General features: G+C 36.2%; 1 protein-coding gene across 1 annotated transcript; it reads right to left on the bottom strand.

Moving 5' to 3' along the window:
* Positions 1 to 265: 265 nt before the first annotated feature.
* LOC136801220 (rab9 effector protein with kelch motifs-like) lies at positions 266 to 20,618 on the bottom strand. Its single transcript, XM_067057853.1, has 11 exons — positions 20,415 to 20,618; positions 8,284 to 8,518; positions 7,622 to 8,010; positions 6,835 to 6,971; positions 6,401 to 6,517; positions 5,871 to 6,052; positions 5,467 to 5,605; positions 5,122 to 5,179; positions 2,103 to 2,194; positions 1,449 to 1,604; positions 266 to 1,256 (listed from the first exon to the last, which is right to left on the bottom strand). The coding sequence occupies exons 1-11, from the start codon at positions 20,465 to 20,467 to the stop codon at positions 1,060 to 1,062; spliced, it is 1,755 nt and encodes a 584-aa protein (XP_066913954.1). The 5' UTR covers positions 20,468 to 20,618; the 3' UTR covers positions 266 to 1,059.
* Between the last annotated feature and the right edge of the window lie 1,766 nt (positions 20,619 to 22,384).

The following is a 22,384-nucleotide window of genomic DNA, read 5'->3' as shown; positions in this document are numbered from 1 at the left end:
GTAACTAGAGGATAATTTAAAAAGGCCGTTTGTCAAAATAATTTAACACTATAATTTCAAATATTTTCAAGTTCGTACAATACCTGTTTCATTTCTGACCCCATGAAATCTTTAAAAAATATTGAGAATGAACATGAGGCTATTTACCATAGCAACCATGCAAAACACAGTAACAGTTACATGACAGAAACAATGTAAACAATGGACAATGAAATATTTCAAAATTCCCATAAATATTAAATAATGAATAGATAACAACAGGACGTCATACAAAGTATAAGTAATTTTGGATCATTCTAAAAAAACCACATTCGGATTTAAAGTTTTAATATATATTAAAATATGAAAAGAAATTTGCAAGTAATGTTCATTCAATTCAAAATTCGTGAATACAATTCGCGTAAGATCAGAGGAGCATGGGAGGAGCATGCATTTACGAATTAATTTCTTGATAGCCATGACGTAATGTTTTCTACGGAAATACCTCGGTTTTAGCCAGTAGTGGCACTTATAAACTAGACAAAAGGTGTAAAAAAGTGCCACTACTGGCAAAAACCGGGGTCTTTCCGTAGAAGACATTACGTCATGAATATCATGAATTTCGGTATTTAACTCATCTCTCTGAAAGGAGGTTAAAGCACATATAGAACTCCTGAAATCACACATAATTGCTGCCTGCTTAAAGGGACATAAAAGTAGTAAAATGTAAACATTGCACAAACCACGTGTCATTAAAGAAAACAATTAAAATCACGTGTCCAAAACAAACTTGTAAAACAATTGAAACAATCAAAATCAGCCATATTTGTTTTGATTTTTGATTTTGACATGTGACATTTGTTTTGATTTTGTATCCCGCCACATATGGTTTGTTTACTAATTTCGTCAGTACTTTTATGTCCCTTTAATTCTATATACACTACCACAAATATGGAGAATCTTAAATGATAATATTCTTTACCTAATCTCGCCTAAAAGAGATAAACATAAGAATCATACTAAATAAAAATACCAAAAAAAAATATTAAAAAACACGAAATATAGTAAACGACACTTTTGCTATTTCACATCCAGTAGAATGACATCGTTATAAAATTGTCCGGCGTTATCACCGCCTCCGAAAATTAACACCTGACTTTTGTTGTTGGCTTTTGTGACGTCATCATCACTATATGGTGACGTCATCAACAGTGATGTATGACCAGCACGTAAAATGGAATTATGCTCGTTATGTATCTTGCTCCAACACGTTTTGACTAAAACAGAAGAAAAGAAGTAATCTCAAAACAAAATAACACAAAATAAATTTGGTATAGTCAGGTAAAGAAGACTAAAGTCAAACAGCCTCAGAACCCCGAGTCCTGAGTACGTGTTTTCCCTTGTAAAAAAAGACGAGTTCCTGTCAAAAAAAAGCTCAATTTCCTAGCCTTTTTTTGGCACCGGTTTACCTGAATCGAAAACAAAAAGATCATTCAAACTGTCGTTGCCATCGAAGCCACCATAAATACAAAATTGATTTGGATTTGATAGAACAGAGGTGGAATGCCAAGTACGGGCAGACGGACCTTCACCAATAGGTTTCAATCTCGTATACTTCATTATGACTATGAAGAGAAAGTTAAAGTTAAAACGATTAAATTTGACCAAACTAAAGTGGTTGTTTAGTAAAGTCGTCGCTGGGAAGAAATACTTGGCTTTAAAATGATCTTGCATTAAAATATGGAACTTATTGCATAAAAGTATTGAATATCTACTCTATTAAAATATTCATGATTTGCACCACTGAAGAGTCTTCTGAGAACTTTTAAGATTTTCCATCCAATATGTCACTTTAAGAATAGAAAAAGTGACGTATTGGGTGGAACAAAAACAGAAAAGTTGCATAATTTCGTGAAGTCATTGCAGTGGTGCATATCATGAATTGAAGATCTTTTTCGATAGCCAACAAGTTTAAGACAAGTTTATTTAGTTGTCTTTTCAGTTGAGATGATTTTCTTTTGGGATCCTATTGTTATTCCATAGGCGGTGAAAATGAATGGAAATTTGTCTCCGAAGGAAAACAATGATACGAGTTGAAAGGATATACAAATGTTGTAATTTACCTATATCGAGACAATAGATATCATCATGACAGGTCGGCGCATCCCAGCCACCGAAAATGTACAATTTGGAACCAATCATCACTGCTGAATGACTACAAAGATAGATCAACGATGTAAAAATAATAGATAACCAACTACCTCTAGAAGGCACTTCTCTCAAGAGAACAACCATTGTTTTCCTATTGAAATGAGCACTCTATTAAAAAGCTCTGTGTGCAGTGCGTGTTATGCTTTTAGCTAGATTTTGACACACTTTTTGACATACACTGAATTGATAGAAAATTTGAATTGTTATTTACTGCAAATTTTTGATTTTTTTTCAAAAGATAAAGGTACCAATCTTTAGACAAAAGGACTACAGATCGGCCTGATACCACTTAATCTTCATCTGGATAAATAAACGCTCATAAAATGCTGTTATCTGAAAAATATATGTGTGATTTGAAATGCGATATCTCACGAATGAAAAGTGCATGAAGGTTGCCTGATACAAAATAAACAGATGAATGTTTATAGAACAATAATATCTAATTAAAAAATTCCTTCTGTGAGGCTGCCTATAGGAAAATACACTTTTTCTAACCCAAATTTTGGAAAAATATACATCACGTGATCGATTCTGTCCAATAGAAGGTTGCAAATGAAGCAAATTTTTATTTAATTGCACTTTTTACGATGCAAAATGTCATTAATATTTTTACAACCGTACACGGATGTTTTTTGAGAATCAAGGCAAGTTGGTTATCTATTATTTTTACATCGTTGGATAGATGAATAAACGACTGAAAAGCAGCTAATGCCAAAAAGCATTTTTAGATTCAGCAAATAATTCTCCAAAATATTCAACACCCCTATGTCACAGAACCATTTACATTTACCTATCGGAAAAATTACTGTTCAGGACAGTTCAAGAAATAATCCCAGGCGTTAAGAAACACCCTGAAATTCCATCTCCCTCTTTCATTAGAAAGCTACTCTTCACTGACCCTAAAGCTTTGAGAATCCCAACTGAATCTTTTGGGTAAGCAATAGAATCTTACCGTGGCTGATCTGGTATTTCGAAGTTTTTAGTTATTTTGCTTTTGGCGGCCGCCTTTTTAAGAGGCGGCCGCCAGTTATAATCCGCGGCCGCCTTTTACAAAGAGCGACCGCCTATAATACTGGCGGCCGCCTTTTATAATAAGCGGCCACCCTTTTCCTTCGAAAAAGGCGGCCACTCTTTATAACAGGCGGCCGCCCTTTAAAAACGCGGCCGCTATTTATAAAGGACGGCCGTCAGTTATAAAGGGCGGCCACGTTTTATAAAAGGTGGCCGCGTTTTTTACCGCGTTTTTCATAATCTGGTCTGTGAAATGTATTGGCTAAACATAAACAAACATGGTAGCTACCCATGTGATTTTATGTATGTGGTGAGTGTGGTGAGAAGGATTTGACCAGGTCAATCACACCCAAGTTGATGTTCGGCTCTAAAAACATTATCTCGATTACAGTACTGTACAGTACTGTATATTGTATATTATATTATACTGTGTATATATATTTACACTCTAATCCTATCCTTACCACGCGATTAACTTTGACGACTCTTGTATTTCACAGACCAGATTATGAAAAAGGCGGTAAAAGAAGCGGCCGCCTTTTAAAAAACGTGGCCACCCTTTATAAATAGCGGCCGCGTTTTTAAAGGGCGGCCGCCTGTTATAAAGAGTGGGCGCCAGTTATAAAGTACGATGGCCCAGAAGGCTCAAAACACGCACTTCTAGTTTTTACGCACTTCCAGTTCTTATAAAATTTGTGAACTAGAACTGCCTAGGGTCAATGGCCCAGAAGGCTCAAGTGACACTGCGCACTTCTGACTTTTTGTCAGGGCGGGAAATTTCCAAGCGAGCGGCCCGCGCGATCAATTTTTTTTTTGGTCTATAAAATGAATGTCGAGTTACGCAAAATGAGTTAAAATTTCCGAGTTGCTCATATCAAGAGTTACAGGTTAAAATTTCTGAGTTAAGTCCTGGTCTGCAAAATTCCCCCCAGTGGCAAAAATCTGGGAAGCAAAAAGTGAGCAAATATCAACTTTGTTTTTTTGCCTCCACGCCGCTGGTATTTTCCGCCATAGGACCACCCTAAGTGCATGAAAACTAGAAGTGTGTGTGTGTGTGTGTGTTTTGAGCCTTCTGCTGTGAAAATAATTCGAGAATCCGAGAATGTACAGGAAGGAAAATAACTCGAAAATTTAAAAGAAACAAAACCGAGTTAAAAAACGAGAAATGACTCGAAAATTTAAAGGCAGGACTTACTTGAGTTTAGATACCATCAGAGATAACTCGAAATTTTAAAGGCAAGGAAAAAAAACGAGCTACAGAATTGAGAATGACGTCATATAGAAGGTACAAAATGACGTCGAAATTTCCGAAAAATAACGTCATAACTCGGTTTTTCGTAACTAACTCGGCTTTTGAACTCAAGAAAATAACTCGGGATTTCCGAGCCTCTTCGCTATTATCATCAACTCACTTATTACAACTCGGTATCTATTTTGCTGACCAGAACGGCTATCTTTCGAGGGGGACTTTTACGTTTCTAAAATATTTTTAGAAGTGTGCAATGTCGTCACAAAAAAACTCGGAAGTGCGCAGTGTCTTGTGAGCCTTCTGGGCCATGACCCTAGACAGTTCTAGTTCACAAATTTTATAAGAACTGGAAGTGCGTGGTGAGCCTTAGGGGCCATCGTAATAAAGGGCGGCCTCCTTCTTCGAAGGAAAAAGGTGGCCGCTTATCATAAAAGGCGGCCGCCAGTATTATAGGCAGCCGCTCTTTGTAAAAGGCGGCCGCGGATTAAAACTGGCGGTCGCCTCTTAAAAAGGCGGCTGCCGAAAGCAAAATAACCAAAAACCTCGAAATACCAGATCAGCCACGGTAGAATCTGAATTCCCACATATGAAAGACAATTCCATTCTTACCAGTACAGGAGTGTTATTAAAAGATCGACGAGATGTTGTCAAATCTAGAGTGAGGAACTTACCCCGATCGAGGATTCGGAATATCACCGCTAATGATAGGTGTGTACCAACTTTTATTTGCTGAAATGTCAAGAAGAAAATTTTTGTGGAAAATAGTTTGTGAATTTTCGGAGGAAAATGTAAGAAACAAGAAGTGATTGAAAATCAGACACACGGTTTTTTTTATTTGTCCGTATTCTGCGAATTATCTCGAAAAACTTTAAGGATGTACACGATATAAATGTTCTGAGGATACCTTAAAATACCCGCCCTTGGCTCAATAGAAGAGCCTCTTTTATCTTTTATTTTCCTTGGGAATGACAACAGAAAACATGATGAATTTGTATTAATGAAATATAAAAACATACCAATATCATAAATGACGAGTTCATTGCTGCAACCATCAGGGTCAGGGTCAGGGTTTGGGTAAACACCCCCAAATACAAAAAGTTCGTCGTGAAATTTGTTGCATGAGTGATAAGCTCTTGTTGGGGCTTTACCAATGGTCTAGAAATATAATAGTACCTACATTAAATCTCTAGAAAAATTACGAAATTGATATTTGTGACGTAGAAATGTGCGTAAGCAAACCTGTGAAAATTTCAAATAAAAAACTATTTTGTTTTCACACAAAACGATTTTTAAAAGTACTGTTTGCACACTCTGACCGAAAATGAAAGTGAAATATCCTTTGATTTATTTTTAACAAAATGACTTCAAATTTTCAGGATTATGTCTTTTGATAATAGATTCGAATCAAAAAGAGATATACCTCTGATTTTTCCCATTCGAAAGTGGCAAGATTCAGTGCATAAACATCACTATACCATTTCTTCGGTTTTGATCCACCATAAACAAAAACGAGGTTTCTTTTTTCGTCATATACGACACTATGTCCGACACGACGATCAATTGTAGAATTATCGGACTTTTGTAACTCCCATTTTCGGGTTTCTGAAAAGGTTTTAAATAGAAGACTACTCGATTTTTAGAGATTTTGATGTGTCTATCGGTGAAAAACAAGGCTATAATGAATATAAAATACCACTTCTTTATAATATTATCTCCTGACTTAAATAATTAAAACCCCAAAAGAACTTTTAATTTTTTATAATTGCTTTTTTCAGTCAAATTCAAGCACCTTTGTTATTGTTACAGCCTTATCTAATCGAGGGAATTTAGAAGAGGAAACGAAATTGTCATGGTAATAAATCACCTCAGGGATGAATCAAGGCAAGCAAAAAAATACAATAATCTATTGATCCACAACAATATTTTGAATTATTGCTTCATGCTACTTACTCAAGTCAAGAAGCCACATAGAATCAGTATTCATCTGTTGTTTGGTTTGACCACCAATGACTATTGCTTTATCATGACAAATCTTGCAGCATCCATGACCCCACCGTCCTGTAGGATCTGTAAGGTTGAATACAAGATTTTGAAAGCATTTTTTAGTCTTCCCTTATTTTAGACAAAAGACGACAGAAAGTCGACAATTTAAAGACAATGCAATACCTTCTTTTGACGCACATGTAATAACTTCTTTAAATCAATCAAGCAGAAATTTGAAAGTGTCATTTTCCTGTCGATTTTTTGTCAGACAGGCTGTGTAAGCCTGTCCTCGTGCGAAAAGATCCAATTCCATTGCTTAAAAAAATCTCGTACAGACCGCATAAAAAAAACAACAACCAGTTAACAACAAAAACAATAATTGCAATTTCTCAAATGCTTACTTTCATGAGAAATGAGATCAGAAAATTTAGCTGCTGGTGACTTCCCAGATTTCCTTATGACTCTTCTCTTAGCCATCTCTGGTGTTTTGGAAGGTTTGGCTTGCATCATTGCTTTCTTTGGTTTAGATTCAGGGGAGCTAGAACAAATCATCATTAAGACCAGTCTTTAGTGAAATAATTACACTTTTTAAATTTGAGCTGTCGAGACAAAAACTTAGCTGAATGAATTAAGGCGTGATTAACAACGTATAATTCATGGATGTTGACAAGTGTCAAGATCGCCATTACTTTAGGCGTAAAAAGTTTCGCAAGCAGAAACTTTCGCGAATTTCGCGAACTTTGGCCTTTTTCGCGAAAGTAAATGTCTTTGAAAATTATTAACAGGGCAATTCGCGAAAGTTTATGCTCACGAAATATTCTTAAAAAATTTAAAATCAAAAAACCTCGAAATCGTAATAGAAATCAAATTTTAGGCATATTATTATCCTTTAATGCCATTTTAAAATCGAAGAGCAATCGTCTTTAGTGGATTTAATGAATATTTTTCAATTTAAGGCAATTTTTATTCGAAAATTCTCATTTTTATCTAACGATTTGCGAAAGTTTATGCTCGCGAATAACATTTCGCGATTTTTCGACATCGCGAAAGTTTCTGCCCGCGAAAGTTTGTATGCCTAAAGTAACTTTTGGATAATATTGAGTTCTCTACTCTCTTCTCAGTTCATTGATACCCAAGTCAACTGACTGTTGTCTAATGGAAACATAAAAGAATATAGAGTGTACTAACTCGACAAATGGGTGTGGTCTTTTTCCCTTTTGTTCTTTATCACCATCAGAGTCATTGACTTTATCTTTAGTTTCTGTCAGAACAGTTTCTTTACTGGTTATTGTTTTAGCTTTGAAATCAGAATTTTTTTTCTGTTGTTTAGGTTTGAAGAAATCGGATACTTTCTTTTTAGTTGATGATTTGGTTGGTAGAGAAGCAACCTTTTTATGAAGTGTTTTGATGGCTGATTGGTTTTCCTTGAAGTCGTCTTCAAATTTTTCTAAACTTTTTTCAAATTCTGTGATATCATCATTGTCGTTATCAAAAACTAAATCTTCTTCATCTTTGTCTTGAGAAGAGAATCCTTCATCAGCTCCTTGTTTGGTCACACTAATTTTAAGTAATCGATCCTAAGAAAAAATAAATTGTTAATAAGTTATCAAAGGAAGAAATTGCAAACTTTTTATTGTAACTATACTTTGTAAGCTAAGATGGGAGGAAATATAGATCCTTGTTCAGGTTGTCTGAAAACCCTTATTACAGTCCAACAAAAACAGGTTAACAAAAAGCAGTACGTAAAAATTTTGTGTGAATGTACAAGGTTCCTTTTTTGTTTATAAAACTTCTAAAGCTGCTTGAGGGAGTAATTATAAGACTTTCTTTGAACAAAAACCCTTCCATACCATTTTTAAAACTTTATTTGTTGCATCCACTTCTTCCTCTGTCAAGTCAACTTTCCATACAAAACAATCTTTATCTCTTGAGAATTCGCCGATTTTCTTATCCTCTACACTGGGATCAATACTAACTCTCACTTCAAACTGTTCTTGGATTGAATTGTTGTTTGTTGCAAACATGATAACATTCTTTGGAAGAGGTGGTGCAAAATAATGGTAAAATGATTGACCTCCTTCAGAGCTGCAAAACAATGATTTTAAATAAATTTTAGTAAATCCTGAATTCAATAATGATAGTTGTTTAGGAGAATGCGGCGGTCTATTGAATAACAATTTACTCCTGTATATACTTTTCCTAAGCCAGCACAATAAAAAGGTTAAATTATCTTGTCCCTAGGTAACAGCTGTGTTGTAAAAGAAAAATCAATTACATGACGTTATCATTAAAAATATTTATGCTGGAGTAATTAGTTATTCAAAAGACTGTCACGTTCTCTGAAATAACTATTGTTTTAGGGCAAACAGTTACCACGAGACGAGAAATGTTACCATCATTTAATTCCGCCGGCCGGATGACTATTCTGACTGTCAATTTTCCGCCGGCGGGATAGCATTTCTGCCGGCCAGACAACTATTTCAACGGCCAAATTTCCGTTGAATTCTGACCCTGACCCCCCTGATACTAAGTTGACGATATACGATACCCACAGCATGGAGCAGCGGAGATGGCGGGAAATAGTGTGATGTCGCATGTTGATTGTTAGATTTTTTCAAAATTTAAAAATGTAAGCACCTGACTGTCGGGTGCGTTACCGCAAGTTGGTCTAATGTTGACATCCCTCTTCTAGTTTTGACACCCTTTTTTACTAGAGATAGGAATAATAGGAAGGGCAAGATCACTTTAATCTGTCAATCATCTTCTCAAGCAAAGAGTATGCGAAGCGATTCTAGCTTTACAATAGTGCTGCGGATCATCAGTGAGTAGTATTCAATTATCATTATCCCTTTTTATTTTCATTCCTCAGTGTGTCACAAACAGCCATATAAACAAAACTCAACATTCTCACAAAAGTTGTCTTCCTGATTCCCCAAGCATTCGTCCAAAGCATTCACTTCCACAATAATTTATGTAATTGCAATTTCGTTCAGTCCACAGTCGGCTCAACACACATATACACGTGTTTTTATTTACGTGACCGAAGTGCCTACTAAAACAATCCGGGGGTAAGTGGCGAAGCAACACAGCAGATTATTCGTAAAGTAAAGAAATATCTTTTGGCATTGACAATCAAATATAATATAATGTTTTTCTAGGGCTTTGTTTATTGTGCAATTTTTGCGTCACATAAACTTTCTCGGCCGCTCGTAATAATTATGCATTGCCAAATTTGGTTCTCCACTGTCAAGTCAGGATCATTGGTGACCTCACCTAAGCATAAAAAAGAAAAGATTTTGTCAGTTTTATGCATATATTAATTTGCAAGATATTGTATTCGCCGCGCGAGTGCACTTTTCGTAAACTAGTCGGAATACTTTCTTTTACTCGCGGGAGTGATGGTAACTTTTCATCTTTGTATTTTTAAAATGAAGCACAACCGAAAATGAAACTTCAGAAAGTTGCATATTTCCAGTGAGTAAACGATTCTGACAATCAACAAAATTGATGATGATTTTTTTCGATCAGGCAAATGTCTCGTATTGGGGGTTCTAGTCTTGACCCCTAAGCCTACGCAAGATTGAAGCGTTTGGGTAAACGAGACAAAACTCCAAAAAAGCTGGTGTTTTGAAGCGTTTCCGTGCGATCGAAATATTGCTGTTTGTGACGCACTGTTCCTAGAACTTTTGCAAAAAAAAGACAATGAACTGTCCTCGCAATGAAACTGTTCTCGGGGCGGTTTCATCATCTCCCGTCACAACGAGCTTCAAGATCTTACCGCCGAGATTGCAAAAGAAATCAGCAGCCATGTTATAGTCTAACCTACACTTACTCCGTTGACTGGCGAACGAATGACATACAATCTTCAGGCTGCACACAAGAAGAACGAGAGCGAGAAAAAGAGGTGCTACAACGAAAGAATTAAAAATGCGGAAAGAGGATCATTCACACTGCTGGTCTTCACCTGTTTCGGAGGAATGAGCCATGAATGCGATCGTTTCTTTTCACACCAGCAACCCAAATCTTGGAGAAGCGCAACATTTCAAAGTCTTTGGTAATAAACTCCATACGCGCAAAGTTAAACTTCTCCTTGTTACGATCCTGCTTGCTATGCACCAAACCCCAGCCGGGACCCCCACGGTGGTACCCAAATGAGGTCATTTTTCCCAATTTTGACTAATTTTCGCCAATTTTCCAATTTTTTCTGGCTGTTGGTGACGCTTTGAGGAACTTTAAAGGACCCCCACCGGTGCAGGCGTGTACCCTCACATCCCTCCTGACCAGTGGATACCGATTAAACTCCCCAAAACCCCGGCTGGGACCTCCAGGGGCCATCCACGGTGGTACCCAAAGGAGGTCATTTTTCCAATTTTGACCAATTTTCAAGCCTTTTAAAGGCTTTGGAGCAATGCAGAGCACTGATGGAGGGCGCTGGCTTTTGAAGGAGAGCAAGGCAGAGGGTATCCGAAGGGCTATGGGGGCTGTGGAGGGCTGTAGAGGCTTCAATTGGTCTCACCAGAGATTTTTCCTAGTGAGAAAGGGGTGTAGCAGCCTCAATCGAGATATGAGAAGATCATTTTTGGCAATTTTTGCCGGCTTTGAGGAACTTTGAAGAACCCCCAACGGTGCAGGCGTGTACTCTCACATTCCCCCTCACCAGTGAGCACCGATCGGACCTCTGGCACACCGGCTGTCCAGGGGTGGTCGAACTTTTTCGAACGGAGTTTTTTGTCGAATTTGTCGAACCTTTCTTGTTGTCGAACTTTATCAAACGGAGTTTTTTTGTCGAATTTGTCGAACATTTCTCATTGTCGAACTTTGTCGAACTTAATGTTTTGTCGAACTTAATTGAATACTCACAATTTTAGCGACTTTTGAAAAGTTCGATTAAAGAATTTAATTGAAATTTTGTTGTTCGATTAAGTTCAACAAAGTTCGATTAGTTCGGTAATCGAAGAAGGATACTTTTTTCCAACGGACAATCAAAACATAAATGTCTGACGTCCGAAATTCCCCGTATGCAACACCGGACTTATTGCGTCTGGTGTAGTGAAAGGATACTTTTTGCCACCGGACAAATACACCGGACAGTCTGGTGCGTCGGCAGGGTCCTTTTATCGCATGAGTATTCCGTGTGTTTTCTTTCAGCCCGGCGTGACCGCAAGGTTCTGCTAAAGTCCCTGGGTCGTTTTTGTTTGGTTTTGTTTGGTTTTGTTTTGTTTTTCCTGTCTTACCTGTCATTCTTTTTTTTTGCAGTCACTTTACAGTTTATTGCATATTTTATTTTATTTTTATTTTAGTCAATGAGTTACCTATATATTTCAATTGTACTTTAAAAAAAAAAAAGGAAAATTAGAAAAGTTGCATTTTTTACTGCTCTACTGGGTGTCGGAATTCACTACTGGAACGAAAAGCATTCGTCGTGGACACACGAACGGTCAGTCATTCGTCACGAACGGTCTATCCGTTCGTCACGAATGCTTTTCGAGCGACTTTCTTTTAAAGCGTTCGTCACAAACGCTTTCTAGATTTCGACTCATTCGTGACGAACACTTTAACAGGGAGGCGTTTGTCACGAATGCTTTATGATTTATAACGAATGCCTAAGCGTTCACGACGAATGCCTAAGCGTTCACGACGAACGCTTTGCTTTTAAACGAAAGTTTAAGCGTTCATGACGAACGCTTTGCCTCTTAAAACGAATGTCTAAGTGTCATGACGAATGTGTGCATTTTTCACGAACGCTTTTCGAATAGGGTCACGCTAATAAAATAAAATCTGTTCGTGAAGAATGTCAGAAAAAGGTAGACTATATTATTAAAGTGTTCGTTATGTTTATGAAGTAAATTCGAAAATGTCATTGAATTTAAAATCCAGTAATGAAAATAATTATCATGTGGAAACTTTATGCAAAAATGCCATACAAAGTAACGACTTAGCCAAACCAAGACGTGAGACATCAAATACTGTGCCATTTCAATTTTTGATGACAATAATCTTATTACTGACTTTAAGCACAAATGTATTTCAAATTTCAAACGAAGACCAAATTCATTTTAGAGCTATTTATTAAAGCATGCACAAGGAGAATTACACACACCATATTGTCTCCACCGTGAAATTAGAATTCAATTTTTCCGGCTGACTCTTGAAAAAAGCGCCCGAATTCTGTTGTTCCAAGGTAAAAAGTCCATGGGGATGGTTTTGGAGTGCAATTTTTAAACATTAAATTTCGAGTGGGGATGAAATCAAAGTCATTCTCCCAGTGGGGCTGAAATTCTAGGATATTTTCCCACCGGGTCTAGTGACACAGGGGTGTGTTGGATTTTCCTCAAGTAATGGAGCGTATCGAAAAGTAGAACGTCGAATTAGTGAGCAACAACTGTAGATAATTGAAAAAGGGCTCTCTCGGTGGATGCTTTCCAACATTATTACTTACTAAAGTTTACTTGTATAGTTCAATCTCAGTTCAATCCATAAGTCTTTAAATTTAACCACTCTTTAATTTAGATCTGGCCCTTGGTTGGAAGGTGTAAAAAGGGAAACGTCTATACCTCCCCCGATACCATCCTGATCAGAAGAGGCTTTATTATAGTATGCATTTGCTTTCTTTTTCAGTGAAGATTTATGAAATAAATACAATAAATAAAAGAACTTTATAAATTCGAGGCAGTCATTACGAGTACAAATTTTGGTATCAAAAAGAACTTGTTAGGTCTATCGAAAGTATAGATTTTAAAGTGAGTACTGAAAGATTGTATAAATTATCAGTTCCCACTACGCATATTTCGATATTTTATTAATCTATACTTACTATACTATACTATAGAATAGGCAATTGAATTTGTTTTTTACATTTGTAAAGGTCTAAATCGTTAATTAGTTACGGCAGCTCAAAGATATTGTTCAAAATTACCTTAAATGTGGGTTAATTTACGCCGTTTTCGTTTGACATGGTTAGTGAATTTCAAAAGACAAATCGAGTGACAATTTTCAAATCAAATCAAGATAGACACTTCACCACAGCAGTATTTAAGCTTAACCATTATGGGCAGTATCTCAAAAACAAAATGGAGTATACGACATACGAGTTTGAATCTTGGAAAGATAATCGATAAAAAGGCCCAAAGATTTCTTAAATTTGATTTTCATAAATAAGCGCTGACTTTAATAACTCCCGTCTCGAACATATTAAAGATCGTCATCACCACGGGTGAGTCCAATACTGGTTGGTATCTACTTATAAATAAATTTTTAAAGAAAGAAATGTTTCCCTTTTTTATATGTCTCAGTACTCTGCCTTTATTTAGTGGAAAATTACTTTTATAGGCTCACTCCTTTTCTCTTGGAGATTGAAATGTTACAAATCGAAGGTTTCTCTATTTAGCAACATGTTGGGGAGAAATGATCATAATCAGATGATGCTTGATTATCATTTTTTATATGAATTTGATACATTTGCCATGTCAAGCTCATCATTTATCGAAATTCACTTTCTAGCGTATTTCACTGTGCTCACCCCCAATTCTGCTCTTTGCAAAGAAAAAGAAGATAATGCAGTGTCATTTATGAAGATCAAATAAGCCGCCACTGAGCAACATTTTTTTCTCCTTTCTTGCAACATTTTTTTCTCCTTTTTTGCAACATTTAAAAGAAAAAGAAGACATTCCAATGTTTATTACGTGATATAAATTTCCCACGCTCTTAGAAACGTGCTTCACTATCTTTCTCTGATTTCCAGTTTTATTGTAGAAAAAAATGAAGGATTGAAATTGAGTACTTGCGTACTTGTTGAGGCGTGCAAAATTTCGCGAGATCGAAGAATTACGAAATTTACAACACTTACTTTCGCGAGCGTATACTTCTAGAACTTGATTGAAACTTATGTCTTTTGACTTATGAGACTTTAACAGGCTAAAAAGTGCCATAAATCTTACATTTTATTTTAAGTTAGACGTTTTACAGATTTTTTTATTTTGTCCAGAATTTTCAAAGACATTTACCTCGGCGAAAAGGGCTAAAATAGAATTCGTGAAAATCGCGAAAGTTTCTACCCGTGAAAGTCTGCGAGTCTGTACGCCTAAAGTAGTATTTGGTTGTCTTAAAACAATCAAAAAAGCTTATAAAACAGAAAGTTTGCAAATAAATAACAGTTAGTATTAAATAAGAAAAATTCTACATAGTACCTTTTCGCAAGTCCCTTACTCTACTGGAGGAAAAACAATAGCTGATTCACAGACCCTATAGATATACTTCCTGTAAGAAGCTTTTTTCGTTTGAGAATAATAGAAGCCTAGGCCAAAGCTTCGACGGGAAAAATTGGCTCACCTTAGAACATTCAAAAATTTTTACTTTAGTAGTTTTGGAAATAAGTGTTTCTACCCAGAGGGAGAACCACTCATTTCACCCCATTTTGATGAAATTATATAAGAGTGCAAAAAGGTCGTGGGAGGTTAAAAATGGAATGAAATGCAAGTTTTGGTTGGGGATAAAAATATCGCGGAAAGCTTTGTCGGTAGAAGTAAGAACGGGTTGGAATCTCCTAATTAATTACTTCCATACGTAACAAAAAGGGTTCTTCAAAAAGCATACGTGAGGGAGGGAGTCAATCAAGAGATGTATGTATCGTTTGCAAATTTTTTAAAACTTTCTTTTTTCAGTTTTTTTTTTAAAGCCTTTTATGTATATAGTTAACTTAACTTACACCCGACTTACACTAGTTTCTTCAAAGTTTCAGCCCAAATATAAACTGGAATAAAGAGGGCTTTATTAAAGAGAACGTTTTTAAAATACACATTTATTAATCAGAGGGGTAAAAGGAAACAGGTAGGTAAAAATATCAACAAAACTAATTTTATAAGTTTCGAAGTTGCTCGACCATTAAAATCAAAGGCCAAAAAATCCCCTTCTCTTTGAACTTAACTAAATCAGGTAAACTTATTAGGTTTCTTTTCTTTCTTCCTTGAAAATTTGCGAAATTAATTGATTGACAAGCTCTTGCAACATTTTCTACTCTCGAAAGAAGACATTACAGTGTCACAAAAAAGAGATCCCCCAAAGCCGTGATCTTGGTAAACCTTAGAGAGACTTTGGGAGGGTGACCCAGCCCTTAAGGCACGCGTCATACCCAGCGCCCATATTTTTGCCGAAGTACCTCCCCCCACCGGGGGTTCAATCATACTAAGAAAATAACAGCCGAAATACTGCTCAAGTCTGTATTTAGTTCATTTGTGGGACAAATTTTTTGCAGTGCTCGTATCTCATCTTGCTGAAACGTATCTTCGGATTGTCTTTAAAAAAATTCTCTTTATACTCTTTACTCTATCTTCAAACGAGAACGATTGACTCATGACTATGCTTCTTGCCTTGGTGCTTCAACGATTTGTCTTTCTAAGGAAAAAGATAAGAGTGTATAGTTTGTTACGACACTTAATGTCGGACAGAAAAATACGTACAAATTGATTGATCGGCTCGTTTAAGAAAAACATCACAAGATGATTTTAATCTCGCTTTTCATGTCAGATCGACGCATGATAGAATTGATATTTTGTACTTTTCGGTTGTAGAAAGTCGATTAAGAAGACCTTTTTAAACCTTTTAGAGATGAAGTTAAGAATCATCACTTTTTGTAATACCCATTTAAAAGTCGAAGAGACGCTAGCCGAAATATCGAAATATTCAAACTGGGAGATGATGAATCCTACAATGTTAGTCACTTTACCTTGATAACTTTACATGATATAAAACTTCTAACCACCAATGTTTTTTTTTCTCAAACCAGTAATTTGTACTTACAAGCACTGTCTCAAATTTTTTAAATCTAAATATTGTAATATTATGCTGAAAAAAGAGATTAAATAAATTAGTCCCCGATCAGCAGCCCTCTCTTATCCCCCCATATACATCATACCATGTTCTCGTTACGATCAAGAAAATCGCCTAAATTTGTTCATTGTAATATTTTTTAAATATAAAAAACATAAAATGAGTCACGCAAATTTTCATCCAATTACAAATCAGGCTGAAACTTTGATCACACCTAAAAAGAATCTGGAATCAAGCAAATGTATCACCCCTTCTCACAGATCTGGTAGAATTTTTCAGCCCGGGGTGGGAGGGGGTAAAAATAACGGACAAAAACTTGATGGGGATGATACTAACATGTACATATTTCAGAAAGTAGAAGTCTATATAGAGCCAATGTTCCTTGTTGTTACGACTTTTGAATGAATGATGATGATTTCGAATGAATATTTTGCCCTTCCAGACATTTTTAACATTCCCAGAAAATATGTAGTTGTCAGAAAATTCAGTGGGGATAGAGAAAAATAGCACACAAGTTTAAGCAAGGATTTTTTTATTTGATTATTTTCAACTGGGACAAAAATCAGAGTCTAATTTTCCACTGGGAACGATATTTCGGCCAATTTTTCCGGCGGGAAGGGGTCTCAGAGGGTTGGTGAGAAGGGGGTGTAATGTAGGTAAAAAACAGAAGCCCTAATCACACCTAACTTCCGAGGGCATTTTTTTTCGTAACGACGCGAATTGCCTCATACAGTAACAAAAACCAAGAAACATTTGTCTAAGTAATAAGAATTAAGATTATATTTTTTGAGTGTATTATAATTCAGAGTTATGCAAAGAATGGTTGGGATCTGGGGCTTTAACCCTTTTCAATTCAAAACTCCCTTTAATTACGAATTACATACAGCACACTCCTGTTTCAGTGACAAGTTGAAAATTGACTATCAGTAGGGATAAATTGAGGTGCTGGACGCGATGAGTCCAAAAGAGAACTTCCTCCTTTAGACAAGTGAGGTTTGAAATTCTATTGTCGCTACAATCACCCTCGAAATATATTGAGATTTTAGTGTATTTTAACGTTTTTCAGAATTTAAAGTTCGGGCGAGAATTGCTATTGTAGTAATTCGACTTTCTTCCATTGAATATTTCGATTTTAGAGGGGTTTGGTGGCTTCTAGGGCTATATTCCAAGCCTCATTTGAGCAGATTTGAGCTTAAGTCTCATGTTAAAACTCAGAGTTAAAACTCTACTTTCCAACTGTAGTTTAAGGCGCTTAAAAATCAATTGTGGTGTTCAAAATTACACCGGGAACTCCCCTTTGTCTCAAATATTTAGTGGATGATGGTAGTTTGAAATTCAAGTAAATTTTTGTTTCTTTGTTTCTGTGATAAAGGGATGTTTTATTTAAAGTGACGAACACTTTAAACATAGTCTACCTCTTCTTGTCATTCTCAACGAACCCCTTTGAACCAAACCATTCGTCGCGAACGGTTTGGATTTGACCCTATTTGAAAAGCGTTCGTGAAAAATGCACAAGCATTCGTCATGAACGCTTAGACTTTCGCTTAAAAGCAAAGCGTTCGTCGTGAACGCTTAGGCATTCGTCATAAATCATAAAGCATTCGTGACAAACGCCTCCCTGTTAAAGCGTTCGTCACGAATGAGTCGAAATCTAGAAAGCGTTTGTGACAAACGCTTTAAAAGAAGGTCGCTCGAAAAGCATTCGTGACGAACGGATAGACCGTTCGTGGCGAATGACTGATCGTTCGTGTGTCCACGACGAATGCTTTTCGTTCTAGTAGTGATTAGAGGAAGGGTGTCAACATTAAACCAAGTTATGGTATTCACATACTGAATTTGAAAGATCTTCTATGTGCCAGATGCCCGCGCTCAATAGGATCGATCATCGGAACGGCTCAATGACGGATCGATATGTGATCAATGGATTACTTAACGATCCAGATAGGAGATCGCACGTGCGTTTGCGTAGGGTAAATAATGGCGAAATGTGAAAATCGATTTTGGGAAATTTATTTTGAAAAATGACCCTACAAGATTTGACTATATCTTTTTATCCCATGAAGAGATTACTTTCAAATAAAAAATATATTGACAATGAATGGGTAAGCTTTCTAGAAATCCAAACATAAATTTCATAGCTTTTACCAAAAAATAGCACTTTAGGATCAGAAACAGTCAAAAACCAGCTTTTTCCAATTTTCTTCGAGTTACAGGAATTAATTCCTTGTTTGTTTTCAGTGCTGCAAATAAGGAAATTTCAGTTGGCCGGTAATTTTTCGAGTGTAACGAGCAGGGGGTCTGGTGGAACCATCTTAGAAAATTTTGTAGTATGTGATGACTTAGATTGGTTAAACACCTATTTTAGTTTGAAAACTGTTCCTCTTTTAATTAGAAGCGCTATATATTAAGTATTTATCTAAGCCTCTAATCTTCAAATTTTAACTGGACAAAATGAAAAACTGAGCCTCAGAATGACCAATGAAACAATGGGAAAACAAAGTTTTGAGAAAAACAGCTTTAAAGTTTTAAAATGCTTAACAAATCCCTGTAAAAAGCATACTTTATACTTATAGTCTAATATTTCCTTAATGACTACACCTACGTCTTTATTATTTTGAATACTGGTTGTTAGTTGCACCAAGTTGTCAGGTGAGCTAAAAATGAACTAAATTGGCCAAAATACTAAAATCTGTTAAATATTATTTTCCACATGTAATCGGATTTCTGATCCTTTTTTTTTCTTTCATGCTTCTAGATCACATGGGTTTATTTAACTTTCTGAAAGTACATAGTCCAGGCTATCAGATCCAATTTTTGGTTTTGCCCGAAATTAGTTGCAACTCTGAAAAATTTGAGCCGGATTTGCTACTTTTTGAGTTTGGAGCCGCCTTTTGGGGCTGCTAGAGCCCAGTTTACTTTTAAAATTGTTTTCAAAATTGCTTAAATCTGCTGTCACTAAGTTGTTTAACACATTTCCACAAAGAAATTTGGCCCAAAAAAGTCCTGGGCTGAGTAATGGCACCTTAAAGATGGCTGAAAATGGATTTTGGAGCGTTTTTAAGCCGCCATTATGGAATTTGCGTTTAAGGTCACATGGGTTTTTTTGTTTTTTTTGGAAGCACTAATTGGGTACTTCAATAAAATTAATAAAAACCCATGTGATCTTAGTTGCAACTTGAAAAAATGCCTCTTAAAGTTGTATATAACAAAGAAAACGGCCAAAAAAAGTGGGTTTTTTGATTGGCTGTAAATCCGCCATGATGGATTTTAGGGACCTGAAATTTTGGGATTCTGAGTTTTTCACTATTGTCTACCAAATATCCAAAAATGGAGGAATTTAAATTTTTCTACTATCACCACCTGCCTGGTTCTTACAGAAAATGGCTCTTAAATAAATTGTCCCAGCCTTATCCCTCTTTCAGTAAAGCTTCCTATACCTTTTGTCCTTCAGAAAAACCAAAAATATTGGCCTTAATTGCTTGCTTTCAGTTCCTGTAGCCAGTAGTGTGACCCCCTGTATTTCTATTTGTGACCCCCTGTATTTCGCGCGGGTTTTTTAATAGAGATGTCACATGACTCAAATCCCGCAGTCTTATTGGACTAGAGAAAGCGAAAGTGAAATCGCGCGATCTGATTGGATGAATAAAGACCGCGGGAGCTGGAAACGAATGGAATTCTCTAGAATTCTCATTCAGAAACAAAATGGCGGCGAGAAAAGCACGTCTTTTGCTTTGGACGAAAGGTTGTAAATTCTGGTTGATTTTAAGGTTTTATCTTATCTTATCTCATTTACTTTAATTAGTAGAGGATTCTTCAATGTTTGGGGAAGGTAAGTTTGTAAAAGTTATTTGTTTTTCGGTGGAAAAAAGTGTTTAAAAAGGCATTTTTTGTGCTCAAGGTTTATTTTTCTTCGCAAATTTTTGTCTTCTCTTAAATAGATGAAAGAGTATTTGACTAAATGCACCTAAATGCTTTTTATTTTTTCATAGAACATAGTAAAACTATTCAGGAACTTAGACCTTTTTACAGAATTTCAAAAAATCTGTTAGTTCTGGAGATATATTGAAAAGTTTAGACATGGGTAGTTTGCCTTCGTGTTTCGCGTTCCCAGCCAAACCAAACGCACGTGTTATATACTTCAGAAAAAGATACTCACCAGTTCAGCTTTTCAGGAGGCTTTGAAAGATCCAATAATGCATAAATCTCCATGGCTTTGTGCTTCCCCTGCCTTGCTTCTTTAAAGAAAAATTGCGAAAAATTGTCAATTAAAAAAATGTTTCATGTGTACTGTACTGTACTGTTCTGCCTGCCAAACACTTGTGAAAAGTAGATTTCGCGCCTTTTTTGCACTACGGCGGCGCCATTGTTCGTGGGCAGCTTTATTAAATTATGAATTTGAGAGGATATTAAATAACTATTTTAGTGTCATTGACCATGGATAAAAAATCCGAGGTACTGCTCGCGGGCGTCCACCATAACCACCCCTACTAACAAAATAAAACAAACCGATTTTTCATTATCGGAACTCGGAATTCTCGTTTTTGGCGCCAGTCTGCATCTGCGCACGTGGCTCTGATGATCTAAATATTTTTGTATTTGGGTAGCTATCTGGAATGCTGAGGTTTATCTTTGTATACTATATATCTTTGTCTTTTTTCTTTTCAACGTTGGACGTTAACATTCTCTGATGCCACAGCTGCCCAGCTGACACAAAACGTTGTTTTAACGTTCATCTAACGTTATATGGACGTTTGTGAACGTTAGATAAAACGTTAAAAGAACGTTGTGTGTGTAGCTAGCTAAGTCCTAGACAGGAGACCCGTCCTGTATTTTTATAATCTGATGTAGGTATACAGGACAGGTATGACCTGTGAGGTAAGATTTCTGGCTCAAAAAATTTACAGTGGGAATAATTCGAATTTAGCGCTGTACTCACTTACTAAAATATAATAAAAACCAAATTTCAGAACTTGCGCTTTCTCTAAGAAAGTGTGACCAGTAAAAGAATAACAAAATTTGATTGGCTATGTTTTCAACCGTTACTAGGATCTGGGAAATTCAAACTGTCAGCCCCATACCATGTTATATATTTTGCGCCATCCGCATGCGTTTGGTTTGGGAATGCGAACTTTTGACGCAAAAAAATGAACGCTGAATCAATTGAACGCAATTGAACACAATAGAATAATTGATAGAATATTACCCAGTATTTGCCATTTGTTTGCTTCGATTACGTTTGATTACGGCTGCTCACGTTTCAAAGCTCAAACGGAGTGATCAAACTCATCGAACATAATTGTAATCTAACAAAATCAAAGAATAATCGAATGTAATTGACAATCCATTTTCACTTAATTTTGACGTAACTTTGAATTAGCGTTAGAATCACTTACACTACAATGACTTCTAATGGCGTTGTGGTATAGTGGACATCAACCTTTGATTCCTGTACAGGCAACCAAGGTTCGATTCCCACTCAAAACGGTTCACTTGGCAAGTGAACAAACCTTCGCCCGGGTCAACCCATACCATGCAGTTACATCAAAATGCCTCGAAAATGTCAATATGAAAATTGCGTAATCAGAGAACGTATGTCTCGCTCATTATAAAAAGGCGGACACAAACTTTGAATAATTGGATTGTAACATTGAGTTAAGTCTCTTTTGTTAAGTCACCAGGGGGTAAATAAAACAGACATCGATACATTTATCGTTCGTTTCAACTTGACGATTCGTTTAAAACTCAGCCTCCTAAATATTTGGGGTAGGTAAAATATGTACAAAGAAATTCATACTTTTCCAACCCGGCCAATCTTTAAAAAAGAAGCGAACAATAAAATGTAATTACCCTTTCCAAATAAACCTCTTCGGTGGCGAGCGTAGTCTACTCTGACATAATTGTGAAATTTATGTCATGGGAGTTTGACATAGTAATATAATGTTGTTTGGGGAATTATGAAGTTCTCTGGAATTCCGATTGCATTTATTCAGGTTGATTTTTTATGACTTCTAATGGTACTTTTTCTAACGAGTTTGATTACTCTGTTCTCACACTTATGTCTTTTTTTCGCGTCCTTTTTCGTGATTACTTTTATTTATATTTTTAAAGACAGGTAAGAAGGCATAT

Source organism: Clytia hemisphaerica, unplaced genomic scaffold, assembly GCF_902728285.1.
Source record: "Clytia hemisphaerica strain Z4C2 unplaced genomic scaffold, Clytia hemisphaerica genome assembly, whole genome shotgun sequence".
Lineage (NCBI taxonomy): Eukaryota > Metazoa > Cnidaria > Hydrozoa > Leptothecata > Clytiidae > Clytia > Clytia hemisphaerica.
This window is presented reverse-complemented; position numbering and strand designations above follow the sequence as displayed.

Coding starts and splice junctions, on each gene's coding strand:
- LOC136801220 (XM_067057853.1), bottom strand. CDS start 20,467: ATGGAGATTTATGCATTATTGGATCTTTCAAAGCCTCCTGAAAAGCTG. Junction 6,972..7,621: donor AGACCACACCCATTTGTCGA/GTTAGTACACTC, acceptor GATTTGTTCTAG/CTCCCCTGAATCTAAACCAA. Junction 1,605..2,102: donor TATCTATTGTCTCGATATAG/GTAAATTACAAC, acceptor TTCTCTTCATAG/TCATAATGAAGTATACGAGA.